Source organism: Pangasianodon hypophthalmus, chromosome 17, assembly GCF_027358585.1.
Source record: "Pangasianodon hypophthalmus isolate fPanHyp1 chromosome 17, fPanHyp1.pri, whole genome shotgun sequence".
In the NCBI taxonomy this organism is placed as follows: Eukaryota; Metazoa; Chordata; class Actinopteri; order Siluriformes; family Pangasiidae; genus Pangasianodon; species Pangasianodon hypophthalmus.
Genome location: NC_069726.1, coordinates 24,887,423 through 24,901,592, shown reverse-complemented (window position 1 = coordinate 24,901,592; position 14,170 = coordinate 24,887,423). Strand labels below are relative to the sequence as shown.

The window sequence follows — 14,170 nt, the reverse complement described above, 5'->3', positions numbered from 1 at the left end:
TGCGCTAGTGTACTTCAGCTACAAAAACGCACAAATATCTCCGTCCATCCACCTCCACTAAACAAATTAGCACTGTATCGCAAATCACACGCTTGTGCACTATTCTCGAGCGTTACTGAGCGCTAACACTAACCGGGTTTCCTGTTACACTTCGTGTTTGGATTTAAAATCCTCTCGTGTCGCCTTCACACCGATACAAAGCTCTGTTCTGTGTTCCAGCCTTCTGGATTTTCAACATTATTAAATACTTCTGAGCTTTCAATTTCAGACGCAGATCATAACAACAGTCACGATGACAGCGGAGCTTGTGAGCGTGTTTCACATTTTACAGTTTGACTCAGAAACCTGACGGACAGGGAAGTTGTGGCTCCGACGCAACCTCTAGCGAATGTTGTTTTAAACTCTTCCGGGTGTACGTAAGACACAGAGCGAGTGCGTGAACAATGCTGATCGTGTTGCTGCTACTTTTGCAAAATCCTGCGCCAAGTATAAACCAGGTTCCTCTGCTTGGCGTGGGGGCGAATCACCGTCACGCCACCGCGCGTGGGTTAGTTTCCTAACAACACTTCTCTCTAGACTGGTGATTCAGGGTGAGGAATAGTCCTTTTGGTTTTTAGTCACTTATGTTACACAAACGTATGTTAGTGACATCATAAAATGTTCAGATGTTACAGCAGTCCTATATTAGACACTGTAAAAACGCAGAGAGGTCCATTTGGGGTCGTTTAGCCAAAAACGTCTGATCTCCACACTTTAAACACACTTTAAAAACATTTCTCATTACTGCGTTTCTCTGTAGAAGGAATTCCTGTGGCAGTTTCAGGGAAAGGCCGAGTAACTGCGAGTTATCAGGATAAACAGGCTGAACAGGAACCAATTAAACTCTGCTAAAGACAAAACACGATGTGATGACAGGACGGGAAAAACACAACACATCCGCATACACGTCGATACAATCCGGATTTCACCTCCAGCCCAGAATATTCCTAAACATTCCCAAAAACATATCAGAATCGTCACTGATTTAATCCGTACATAAATATGAATCTGCTTTGAAGGAATTGTTATTGTGTGTGATCATGTGATAGGGCTGGGAGAGATGATACGATTACACGGCGATATCGATATCGATATTTTAGTATCGCGGTTCCTGAGTATCAGTGTAAAGGATCAGGACACGAGTTACTCTGTCACTCTCACAAACAAGTAACTGACCCGGACTTCAGCTTTTCCTCATTAAATACTTCAGTTTTACTTGAAGTTTGGAACAAAAAAAAAAGGTTTTACATAAAATGGCTCAATATCTTCACTTTGTTTAGTGCTTTATTTAAAAAAAAATGTAAAAAAACTGCATTAATTTTGAAAAGTTAGACAGGATTATAATAAGTAAACATTTAATAAAGAATACTCTCATGTTTTAAAGAAAATATCCTCAGATCGTTCGCAAACACAGTTTTGAGATCAGTGTCTGATTTTTATTGTATATTTTCCACTACTGGATAAAACGTTCCTTTACTCACGTTTGTGTATTAAGTGTATTTTTTTATTTTATAAATAAACAGTATAATACAAAATAATACCAGAACAATAAAACTGAACGGAATTTTGTTGAGCTTGCAATTTTTCGGGGCGCTGAATCTTTTCTCGAGGATTGTAATCAAACTGAATCTTTCTGAGCTCTAAACATTTCCAGCGTCTCTGCAGCCTCAGCGGAAACTAGATTCAGAAAGTGAAACTATTCAGGCTTCAGGCTGTGACAATGAAATCAGCCAATCACGTATCGGCAGGAGTGCAATGTATAAAATGATCAGACTAAAGCTGACAGGATGGTTATGGAACCTCAAATAATCACTCTTTACCACCGTGGTGAGCAGAACAGCAGCTCAGAAACTGCAACACGGTGAATCCTGAGGAACAACAGCAGAAGACCACATCAGGTTCCTCTCCTGTCAGCCGAGAACAGCGCACACAGCTGTCCAGGTCGGGTCAGTAGCTTCAGGAGAGCCACTGAGATGTTTCTGATGTTTGATGTGAACATTAACTGAAGCTCTTGATCGGCATGTGTATGATTTTATATTTTATCTGACACGTGATTGGCTGATTGGATAACTGAAAATAAGCGAGAGCAAGGCTACAGATGTTCCTAATAAAGTGGACAGAGAACATTGTGATATATATATTGTGCATCGTGACGTGCTTCTGACGCTTCACCTGACGCTTCACCTGACGCTTCACCTGACGCTTCACCTGACGCTTCACCTGACGCTTCACCTGACGCTACTGTACGTTATACAGCATCACGTCATACAGAGTGCAGAACTGTCACGTCTGTACGAGCGAAATTAAACACACACGCAACTGAAGCAGCCTTTTCCATTTGAATGGAAACATTCCATAGCTCTTACGTCCACACACACACACACACACACACACACACACACACACACACGTCTGGTATAACGAATCCGAAGCGTATTTCCTTACCGGAGCTCTATTGTAGAGCAGAAGAGAGGTTACACGGAAAATGTGATAAAACTGTGCAGTGCGTGAGAGAACGACTTTAAAGCACTTCCTCTCTGCTGTTAGTGCTGCTGTCTCAGCTTCTCATCTCACTTTCTCCTGTAATATATACACCATAAACATTTTATACAATATATATACATACATATATATATACACGTATAGAGAGAGAGAGGAAAGACTGATGAGTGAACCTGTACATATACGCACAGTGTAATTCATTAGCATCAGAGAACGATGCTACTCATAAGCCCTATTCGGACGGGATTAAACTGACATGGCGTCCTGGTGTCATTTCCTGTCGCTACTCTGGGATTTTATTTTTATCGGATCAGACGTGTCGGTGTTTTTCTCCGTCCTCCTTTGAGAAAATTACAGACCTACAGTTTTCCACCAAACTCTGATCATTTTAGTCCGTTATTGAAAAAAAAAAAAAAACGAACACGCCTGACTGCTGCTGTCTGTCGTGATTAGTCTCGTAGCGCGCGCATCAGCGAGCCTCGCTCAGATATTAAACGCTTCCCGACTCGCCTAACGAAAAATAGACGCTTTAAAAGAGGCGCTTGAACGTATCCCTGGTCCGGCGGAAAGCATTTTCACGAGGAGAGAAAATAAAGTGAAATGAGACTCAGCGCCTCTGTGAGCGCGATGTTGTGAACGCAGCGGGTCACATGACCGCGTGACGCAAACATCCAGCTTCACAGAAAACACGACCTGATAGAAACTCGCTCCTCCGGCGGCCGTTTAATTGCGAGAGTTTTATCACCGAGGAGACGTGTAGAGAAATGTATTACAGATAAACTAATCCGATCTGAATAGGGCTTACGCTCCATTTTAAATCCTGAAGTAAGGGATTATTCACAGGACAACATTTAAATCATTGAAGCTGTGATGCTGTAAATGAACAGTTTTTTTTTAAATGAAGTTAATTACATGATTGGATAGCAGCTGCAGTTAACTGACTGAGAATAATCAGTTAATAAGCAGTGCTGCGTGATTAAAGAATCTTCCCCTTCGCACACACTCACTGCTGGCTTCACGATGCTGCAGGTTCACGCTCACGAACTAATGAAGCGTTTATTAAAAACGCTGAAGGTCAGAAGTATTTATAGGAAACAGTGTTTAATATGATAGACACCCAACACCACCGGCTCACGCCATGTCGCTTCATTAAACCCTAAACGCAGACCAACACTCTATTCCCATATCACTGTAATTAACCAACCTGCTGCAGTATTATTATTTATTATTAATATTTATTATTATAAGGAAATGAAATCATACATAGATCAGTCTCAGGCCCAGTCTCATGTTTTAGCTCAGAAACCTAATTAGCTAGGGTTAGGGTTAGCCCTAAAACCCTAAAACCCTAATTAATGTAATAAGGTAGACAGTGAGCTAGTGAAGTGCATTAATATTAACATGTACTGAGAGTAAAGAACAAGTTCATCATCGTGCAGAACATCAGCAAGTCGTTGGTTCAGCTCTGAGCCGAGGAGCTCCGTCCCAGCGTCACGCGTATGAAACACGCCGGATTCTGATTCGCTTCTTTATTTTCTCTCGATGTGTTTAACCGTGAGGAAGCAGGACGGCTCTGTGCTGCACTTTATTTTACACCAGGCATCCGTGCGTGCTAATTAATCCACCTAGTGAACACTGCTCCATCACTTAGATCTCAAACACTATAATAAAATAAATATCCGGGAATTTCTCCTTCAATCTGCCGGGATGCTGAAAACCACCAGCCACGCAGGAGAGCTCTGAACACCACTCTCTAGCGTTCTGATCTGTGATCTGACGTACCAGTAAAAGGCACACTGGGTACTTAACTAGGTGATCTGCATTATAATAATTTTTTATTTATTTTGACATTTGTAAAAAAATTGTTGTTTGGAGGATTTTTCACACAAGTTTTGGAAAGTTAAAAACAGCGCACGCTAAATAAAAGACAGTAAGAAGCAGGGTTTATTTCTTCTTCTGGTTCTGGTTCCTTCTCGTCCACTGAGCAACCGAGAAAAACAAAACTAACAGACAGGAAATGAAATCTGCTCGTCTTGCGCTATCGATTTGTCCACGGCTGGTTATAGCGCCGTAACTCCAGATTTCATTCCCTCACAGCCTGACGTGATCTCGCCTCTATTTCAGTTTTAAAGACGAACTCAAAACACTCACGCTATTCCGAATCATTCCTCACACACCTTCCTTCACGCTCCCTCCGGCATTGTGTTTAGAGTTATTTATCCTTCCCCTCGTCCCGATTCATGGTGATCTAGGTCATGGAGTTTATATTTCCCTCGTCTTTCAGACCTTTATGAAACTCTTGTTTAGAGAACAGAATTATGGGATTGCTTTCTCTGAGCAGGACCCACGTGATGCTGTTTACAGTTTGGCCCTAAAGACCTAAACCTCCGAGTTATTCGGCTTTATGAGCGCGGCAGTAAATGTCGACAATAACGCTTTGTGTGTGCTGTGTATCGCGGAACATCAGGTCAGGTCACGGAGCACATCATGTGTCTCTGTACAGTGAAAGTTTATCTACTTCCTCATGTCATAATAACAGAAGCGTCACGCTCAACTTTTACAGTCTATTAGACTCAGTTATAATGACGCTTAATAAAATACGCGCTCATGTGTCAGAAAATTTTCAGGCTGTTAAACAGATTTCCTGATGCGATCAGAACAGATTAGAATCTTGTTTATTTTTTTTTATTATTATTATTATTGTAGTTAAAAATTTCTCCTCTCCTCCTGTCCTACACGCGCTCTCATTAAACGCGTAGAGAAGAGAGACGTTACGAAGAAAACTACAGCTTGGAAGGAAGTAGCAGAAGTTGGTGTCTCTGAAGAGCGTAACACACTGAGTAATGCGCTAGCTGTGTTTAAATCATGAGCTTTAGAGGATGCTGTACATAGATCTACTACTGTTTCTCATCCAAACGGAAAGAAAAACAACAACAATAACAGGCCACGCCCACAAGAGATGAAAGTGCGAGTGTGAACGTAGCTGAGCGTTTCTCCTGCCTGACTGCATTACTGAGATTCTGCGCTGAAGAGCTGCACCATAAACATTTACGTCAGTGTTATTTCCAGCTCTGAGCCTCTGTCCTACATCAGCGTGCGTTTATGCTGCATATCAGAAAGACGTACGCTTACACTGCACACGTCTGCACACGTCTGCGCACGTCTGGGGCGGAGCTACGCGTGCGTCAGGAGGAGGAGGAGGTAAAGAGCGTGAAGCCTGTAGATCCTATAGAACTGTACAGTACTAAGAATAATCACTAATAACACATTAATGATGATCAAACACAGTGAGGTGTTAGACTCGTACTGAACACTAATCACGTGTGTGTGTGTGTGTGTGTGTGTGTGTGTGTGTGAGTGTGTGAGTGTGTGTGTGAGAGATTGATCGCTCTGAATAAACACCCAATGGCAAACATCGTCATTTGTGTTCTCTCGACTGCCCAAGACAAATCTCTCCTAAGGGAGACAATAAAGGCTAATCGAATCTAAAACACTACGTTTCGCCGATTATTCGCCAGTAAACATTACGGTAATTAACGCGATCAATCAGCGCGAGAGACGATTCACTGCTGTCTGATCCGAGAAGCTACGTCACATCACTCATTAGCTATACAAGGAACAAACACTTCAGGGTGGTGCAGTCACGGTAAAATAACACGTGACACAGGGTGGTGTGATGAAGCGGCGTTACCACCCTGCAGCTGATTATTTTCCTCTAACAGCACGTCCCCGAGTGTTTTATTCCTCTTACACCACAGCAACGTACCAACAATTACAATTTGTTTATTAAAAAATGACACATCATACGTTTTATCTGTTTATAGTTACATTTAATGTTCAAGTTATTTCCTGTTGTCACTTACGCTATAGCAGCTGTAAACACTCGTTCCCTCACCAGCCTCTTTATTCTCTCTCTTCATGTTAGTGAGAAACAGCAAAGAAGCGTAAACTCCTCTGTCCTGAAGATGTCGGAGAACTTACAGTTACAGCTTTACCTCTGACTGTTACAAAGCGCTGACACTGGAGACTCCTTCCATCAATGTTACATAAACACATTTCTCCTTACGGAAGTTACATGGAGTTATCTGCTGTACACGTCCCTGTGAATGAGCTGTTACTATAGAAACGATAACGTATTAGAACCAGCGCATTAATATAAACCTGCGCTACTGTCAGAGCTGCTGTTATAGAAAACTAATCAACACCTTCTGACCAATCAGAATACAGCAACACGGGATAACGCTAAACGAAGGGCAAAACATCTTCAGTAAGTAATTTACAAGATTATAAAATGGCTTTGTTTATAATTCAGACGCATGTTCTCAGGTTTACAGACACAACACCTGAACACCTGAACACCTACAGCTAACCTCCTGATCATAACCACGCTTTAAACAGGTTATAACAACACGACACACCTCTCACAACATCACAACCGAAAACAAAAACAAGTTAAATGAGAGAAGATACTTTAACCCCTGATACACACCCCAGAGATAAAGGAGCTGAGGCGATGTTAGTGATTTCACGTCATTAAGGTTTCACAGGTGATCGTGATCCATCCCTGTGGATGCAGAACGTCGGGATTAGTCATCATGAGGATGAGCGTGCTGAGCGTCTGTAATCCCTCTCAAGCTTCCTCATCCTATTACCTGCTGAATCTCCGGGAAAACCAACGCAGACTGAAGCACCTGGACGTCACACTGTTTATTATTTATGCAGAAACAGGAAATAATAACTGCTGTGAAGCGGATAATAATAAAACAATAAACTAATAAATGCTTCACAAAAGGATAAATATTAATAGTCAGTAATGACGAGTCGTGTTAGAGTTATAATGCGTACGAAATATAAAGTGCTGCTGAATTTTTATCTACGACGCCGAATCAAATAAAAGCTTTAAAAGTGCGACCTGAATTAGAGTTTATTCGAGGAACGTTCACATTGAATGAAACTGTGATGATGAAGAAACGTGATTCACTTCTGTGACACTGATTTACATGGAATAAGATGAAATTTTTTCGTTTCTGCGATCCTGTCCGATAAACGCGCTTCTGAATTCTGTATCACCGCGCGACGGCTCGCGTTCTCCGTCTCGGATCAAACGACGAAGATCCTCTAACGATTAAAGACTTTCTTACATTCTGCTCACGTCATCAAACATCCAGAAATGAGAAAACGCGCTCGCATAAACACACACAATCTTCAACGCCAGCTTTGAGGAACATTTCTTGCCGTTATTGTGTTTTTATTATATTGTCGTCGTCGCCGTTACCGTATTCGTAGCTGTTCCACAAGTTTGCCGTCGTCCTATTGGTGAATTTTAGACTGAAATTTTAATGAACAGTTTCTAAAATAACATTGGTGTCCAGAGGCTGTGTTTGGTCACGATGATGCTAAAATGGCCGCCAATTTCAACTCACAACTAGATAAATAACAATTATTATTATTTTTATTTCTTTACGATGTGATGATATGATGTCGGTTTAATGCGAGTTTGGTTTAAAAACAAACAAAAAGTGAAACCATTTTATATCCCGCTAAGAAAAACCCCCACAGACCAGTGACACGAACACGACCATCACCGCACTTCATGTGACAAATATTTATTTTACATTAGCCCAGTGCTGGTGATGGTGGTGATGATATTAACAACCACAATCACGTGATCTACATTTAACACTCTCAGCAATTACACTGCAAGATTTATTCTGATTTCTTTCTTTAGCTTCTTTTATTTCATTTCTTCCTCTTCCTAGCTGTCCTTGTGTACACAGAAGCTGTTTAATTGGAGAAGTAAATCCAGTGTGTTGTGTTTAAACAGATAGAGATGATCTCAGTAGAAACAAACAACCGGAAATGACGACAAATAAACTGTAATCGAATTCAGAATGTGTTTTTATAATCCATCTCAGATTAATGATAATGTGGACGTCAATCATTTGACGAATTGGATCATAATTTACCTCAGAAATCGACAAAAATCTGAATTCTGAGGTCAATATTGAGAGATAAAGAGCTGTTATAGCAAGAAAAAGAGACAGAGAGAGAGAGAGAGAGAGAGAGAGAAAGAGAGATGACAGACTGAAAGTGTGTGTGTGTGTGTTCACATTATTTCACCTGTTCTGACAGGAAAAAACCCTCATCCTCCCCATTTCAACTGAATTCACTCCTAAATTCGACATAATAATAAAAATAAAATGGAACCCTGACGAGATTAGCATGAACTGCTAACAACAAGGAAGCAGAACATAGAAAAAACACACACACAAGCGCGCGCGCACACACACACACACACACACACACACACAGAGCTACCTGAGGAAAAAATTAGCGATTAAAAATAAACAAGAGCAACAACATCGAAGCGTTAATTTAATCTTACCTTTTTGTTCTTCGCCTTTTATTTCCTTTTTAAGAGGAATTTTGTTTTAAAAATGTTTAAATCCAGTCAGGTCAGAAGCATCGCTGTGAGAGAAAGTAGCCGAGTCCGAGCGCTTTCCCTCAGAAGGGATGTTAGCATGCTATGCTAAGCTATGCTAATCTAAGCTAGCTATCGCTAAATCGCTAAATACGAATTAGCTTAGCATTTTTTTCACCTCAGAAAAAAAAAAGTTGGATTCGGACAAGTTTTCTTCACAACATAAAGAGAGTTTCTGATCTGTCCTGCGATTCCAGAACAAACACTCCGGATTATTATTATTTTTTAAAAAAGGATAAATGCTAATCCTTTTAATTTAGATAAAATCCCAGTTTTTTTTCACAATGACTGAAATTTAAAAAGCAGAAAACACAAAAACAACAATAAAGAAATAAAAAATAACCGTGTTCCCGGTACAATCCGCGCTCTGAGATTCTCACTGATCAAATCTCAAACATTATTTAATCTATAAAATATAAAATATATATAATACATATATATATAATATATAATATAGAGTGCAGAGAGAAGAGAGAGCAGCAGAACTGAACAGCAGCTGAATCCCCACTGATGGAGCAGCAGAGAGCAGCTCAAGTACACACACACACACACACACACACACACACACACACACACACACACACACACACACGAACATCAGCAGGGTTGCCAGATCTGCCCGGAAAAACACCCCAAACTCACTAACCTCCAAAATCATTACTATGACGTCACTAGTATGTATTTTAATATTAAAATGAGCAGCGTTTATTCTCTTCCCCAAACACAGCAAAACAAAACTCTCTTTCACTTTCAGTTCAATTTAATTTTATCTGTATAGCACTTTTAACACTGGACACTGTCACAAAGCAGCTTTACAGAAACATATAAACTCAGGATATAAGTTTTAAATGTGTGAATTTATCCCTAATGAGCGAGTCAGAGGTGACGGTGGTGAGGAAAAACTCCCTGAGATGATATGAGGAACCTTGAGAGGAACCAGCCTCAGAAGGGATCCATCCTCATCTGTGTGACTCCGGATAGTGCGATTATAAATCATTCCCTTCTATAACTGTGTACTACATGGACAAATAGTGCAGTTGTGTAACCAGGAAATTCATTATAGTTATTTAAGATGAAGTCTGTGCAGTTCGTTTAGATCTGATCCACTGATCTGATTGGACGCGAGACGTTCTGAGAGCGTTATATATTCAGCATAGCGGCACTGCGTCACTGCGTGTGTCGCTCCGCTCATCTGCGCTCGCCACATACAATAACAATCGTAGCGATGGATCATTACACTGAAACCGTTACTACGGTTACTACGGTTACTACGGGCAGTGTGCGTTACCATGGCAACGCGCAACACTCTATCCGGCTGTCGATTTCCTCGGAGCTATTAATCAAACAATATCAGAACTCTCAGAAACGCCGCTTGTTCAATCAAATTAGTGGACTAACTGCTGTATAATGTTAAACATATCATTTTTGGGTATTTATATATTTATTTTTAGGTATTTATACATTTATATGTCTCAACAGATGTAAGGCGGAAATATATGTTAATGTAAATTTAAAAAAAATATTTAATCATTTCAGAATATGTGTAAATATATGTATATGTATATATTTTACAAGTACAAGAGAAGACCACCTCACTAGAGATGTTTTGAAATGTTTCTTTGTAGAAGCTATTTTTTATGTGAATATTTTATATATAGTCATAAATGATGTAGTGATTTTTTTTTTAAATAAAAAATCTGCAGCAGCAGTGAAACCATGGATCTGGCAACCCCGAACATCAGGAAAACAGCACTGAGGTTAAAAGAAAAAAGGAAGGAAAAAGAAAAAGAAGCGCTGCATTCCAATCTCATACGCAGTGCACTAGACTGAGTGTAGAGCTGATTATACTACACCCTGTGTAGGGCGCCTAGGTAGGGAGCTAGGAGGTGTTTAAGGTTCAGCCCAGCAGAATTAACCCGATTGGGCCTAAATTAATACAAACACACCGCGGTGTCTGATTGGCGTGATGTCTGAGCCAATCACAATGCTCCAAAAATGCTCCAATAAGCAGCGAGAGGGGGCGGGGCTTACACACCGCGAACAGGTTAGGTTGAGCGGGTTAAATAGGAGCTGAAGTGTTTCATTTTGCACGGATAAAGCAGAGAAATGCTCTCTAAATGCATTAATAAACTCACCTTTCCTTTGTGTTTATATATAAATGAATAATTGGCAGTAATGTGAATTAAAATCGTAAGGATTTGATGAAGGAACGTTACCTGAGAAACGCAATGCGGAGAAACTGTAAAGGTCCCAGAAGCGCAGAGAGAGAGAGAGTCTGAGCTCCATCTAGTGGCTGAAGAGCTCATTACTGCAGGGACTGGACTCCTCTCACACCACAGACACGTCCAGCCACCTCCTCTACTGCCTCAGCAAATCATTACACGCAGCTCCAAAATTATTGGCACCCTCTAGCTTGGATTGGGGGACGATGATGATGACGATGATTCACTTTAATACTGTTGTGTGTTTGTGTTTTTGTGCATTCTTGCTGTGTCTCTTTTATATTTTTTATACTTAGACGAATAAAGGATTAACTTATCTTATCTTATGATAATAATAATAATGAGATCCAAGAACTAATAGACTGAGCTTAAACATATTGTAGCTGCACTGTATTATTTTATTTATTTATTTATTTATTTTTGGTGGCTGTACGGTTAAGGCTCTGGGTTACTGATCAGAAGGTCGGGGGTTCAAGCCCCAGCACCATCCAGCTGCTGCTGTTGGGCCCTTGAGCACATCTGCTCCAGGAGCGCCGTATCATGGCTGACCCTGCGCTCTGACCCCAGCTTCCTAACAACCTGGGATACGCGAAACACTGCATTTCATTGGCTCTGTACTCGTACGCTGCACAATGACAATAAAGTTTAATCTAATCTAAATATCAGACTTTTCTATGTTCAGCGTCTCCATTAAGTGAAGCTCCGTGTCTCCGGGACAGAACACCAGCACTGAGTCTCTTCCTGCGATGTCTAACAGGTTTGGAGATGTGTGTAGAGAAGCTCGAACCATCATCTACACTCAACATTTAAAATATTTCTTTATATTCTCAGGTGTGTGTGTGTGTGTGTGGACGTCCTCTTCACTTCACTAGGGTTTCAGCACGGGTCAAATCCGGGGACTGAGACAGACACTGAAGTGCAAAACACTGATTTTAGATAAATGCTTGATGTTGTTATCTAGTTGAAGGATCCCTCTACAGCAGAGTCGTAACCTCCTGGCAGAGTCCACCAGGTTTGGGGCTGAAATATGCAGGTGCTTAGCAGAATTCAGGAAGCCATTAATCTGTAAAAGCATCACTGATCCTCCTCCAGAGTTTTACAGCAGGTTTCAGCATTTTAACGTGTATTCACTCCACTTTTTCACCAAACTGATCTTGCTCATGGATAAGAGACTTAACTGTATAAGATAAGATAAACTTTATTGATCCCACAGTGGGGAAATTCACTTATCACAGCAGCTCACAGACAGTTAAAGTGCAGGAATTAAAGCTTATACACCTTAGGAATAATAAAAGAAATAAAATTATATAAAATTATAAAATATTGCACATTGGAACATCACTGTAACGCGGTGTTGTAAAGTCTGACAGTAACTGGTATGAATGACCCGCGGTAGCGCTCCTTCCTACACTGGGGGTGTAGCAGTCTGCTGCTGAAAGAGCTACACAGGGTCTCCACAGTCCCATACAGGGGGTGAGAGGTGTTGTTCATAATAGATGTCAGCTTGGCTAACATCCTCCTCTCACCCAGCACCTCCACAGAGTCCAGTGGGCAGCCCAGGACAGAGCTGGCTCTCTTTACCAGCTTGTTCAGTCTCTTCCTAGCAGACTACAGCGTACAGAATTGCGGAGGCCACCACAGTATCGTAAAATGCCCTTAATAATGTCCTGCACACTCCAAAAGACGCTAGTCTCCTCAGCAGGTGGAGGCGACTCTGGCCCTTCTTGTACAGAGCATCAGTGTTATCCAGCCAGTCCAGTCTATTGTTTAGGTGGACACCTAGGTACTTGAACGTATCCACCAACTCAATGTCCAAGCCCTGGATGGTCACTGGCAGGCTTCCCACGCAGCAGAGCTGGCTGTATCGTGTGGAAAGCTCTGGAGAAGTCAAAGAATATGACTCTCACAGACTCTCACAGACTCTAACTGTGTCCATCTGTAGCTCCTGAGAGACTTCATGGAGGTCAGGAGCTGGTTTCAGTGCCTCAGAAAAAGCCTTTTCACTGCAGCTTGTTATAAACCCGGCGTCTAATCACTGAAAATGAATTCGACTGTGTAACTGTGATCTTCACCTCCTTCACTGTCCTCCTCAGTTTTCTACCGCTCCACACTTTTTAAATATTTCTGCTCCGTCCCTGATTGTGTGTAATGATATTTTACTGCTCATGTATTCTTTTTATCCTTTACATGAAATGTGCGACAGCCGTCTGTGCTGTTTAATTCTCATGCTGAAGCGATCGTACAAGTGTTCGCTTATTTATTTGTGTATAAACAAACCAATACATTAGTTTCAAAAAGGAAAAAAAAATTAGAAGAAATTTATAAAACTTATTATAATTTATAAAATCTCTGATCGTAAAGTTGAGATTATTGTGTGTAGAATTTATTTTATACAATCAATTTTGCTTATTTTCCTAAAGGGTGCCAATAATTCTGGACTGGACCCTTTCGTTACTCACAGTGATTTCAAACACTTAAGACGTGAAGCTTCACCTAATCCTCAGCAGCAGGTAAAACTCTGGATGCTTTCTTCTCCTGACGTTTTGACGGAACACGCGTCACTCGGAGAAAATTAATTCCAGCCCAAAAATGAAGCAACACAATTGTGACGTTAAAACCAAAATGATTTAATTTTAAACTCTGTGGCGCTTCGTTTCCTTCAGAGAAACGAAATTCTGAAAATATTACAATAATAATAATAATAATAATAATATTGATTGTGCTAAAATTGTGATAAATATCAGGTGTAAATATTTCGCTGATTTGCGAGGCCTTTACACTGAAAGAAAGCGTCCGGACTCGGCTCACGACCCAGAAACCTTTTCAGCATCTCCGACCCGTCCACTGAGCCGCCGGCCTCCAGAACCACCCTCCTGTACTCCTTACCAACCTGCACACACACACACACACACACACACACACATAT

General features: G+C 41.0%; 2 protein-coding genes across 7 annotated transcripts in view; both read right to left on the bottom strand.

The window, feature by feature from the left end:
* The window catches only part of erbin (erbb2 interacting protein), a 93,491-nt gene extending 82,233 nt beyond the window's left edge, over positions 1–11,258 (bottom strand). For 3 of the 4 annotated variants that reach the window (XM_053241085.1, XM_053241088.1, XM_053241089.1), the window contains exon 1: positions 8,927–9,546. The gene's annotated coding sequence lies outside the window, so the exon portion shown is untranslated. Of the gene's footprint in view, positions 1–8,926; positions 9,547–11,238 lie in introns of those variants that run through there. The other variant, XM_053241086.1, reaches the window with a different exon arrangement.
* Positions 11,259–13,849: 2,591 nt separating this feature from the next.
* The window catches only part of nln (neurolysin (metallopeptidase M3 family)), a 22,259-nt gene continuing 21,938 nt past the window's right edge, over positions 13,850–14,170 (bottom strand). For all 3 annotated transcript variants that reach the window (XM_053241100.1, XM_034312566.2, XM_034312565.2), the window contains exon 13: positions 13,850–14,134. In XM_053241100.1, coding sequence (XP_053097075.1) covers positions 13,985–14,134 — 150 coding nt within the window. In that variant the 3' untranslated portion in view covers positions 13,850–13,984. The remainder of the gene's footprint in view (positions 14,135–14,170) is intronic.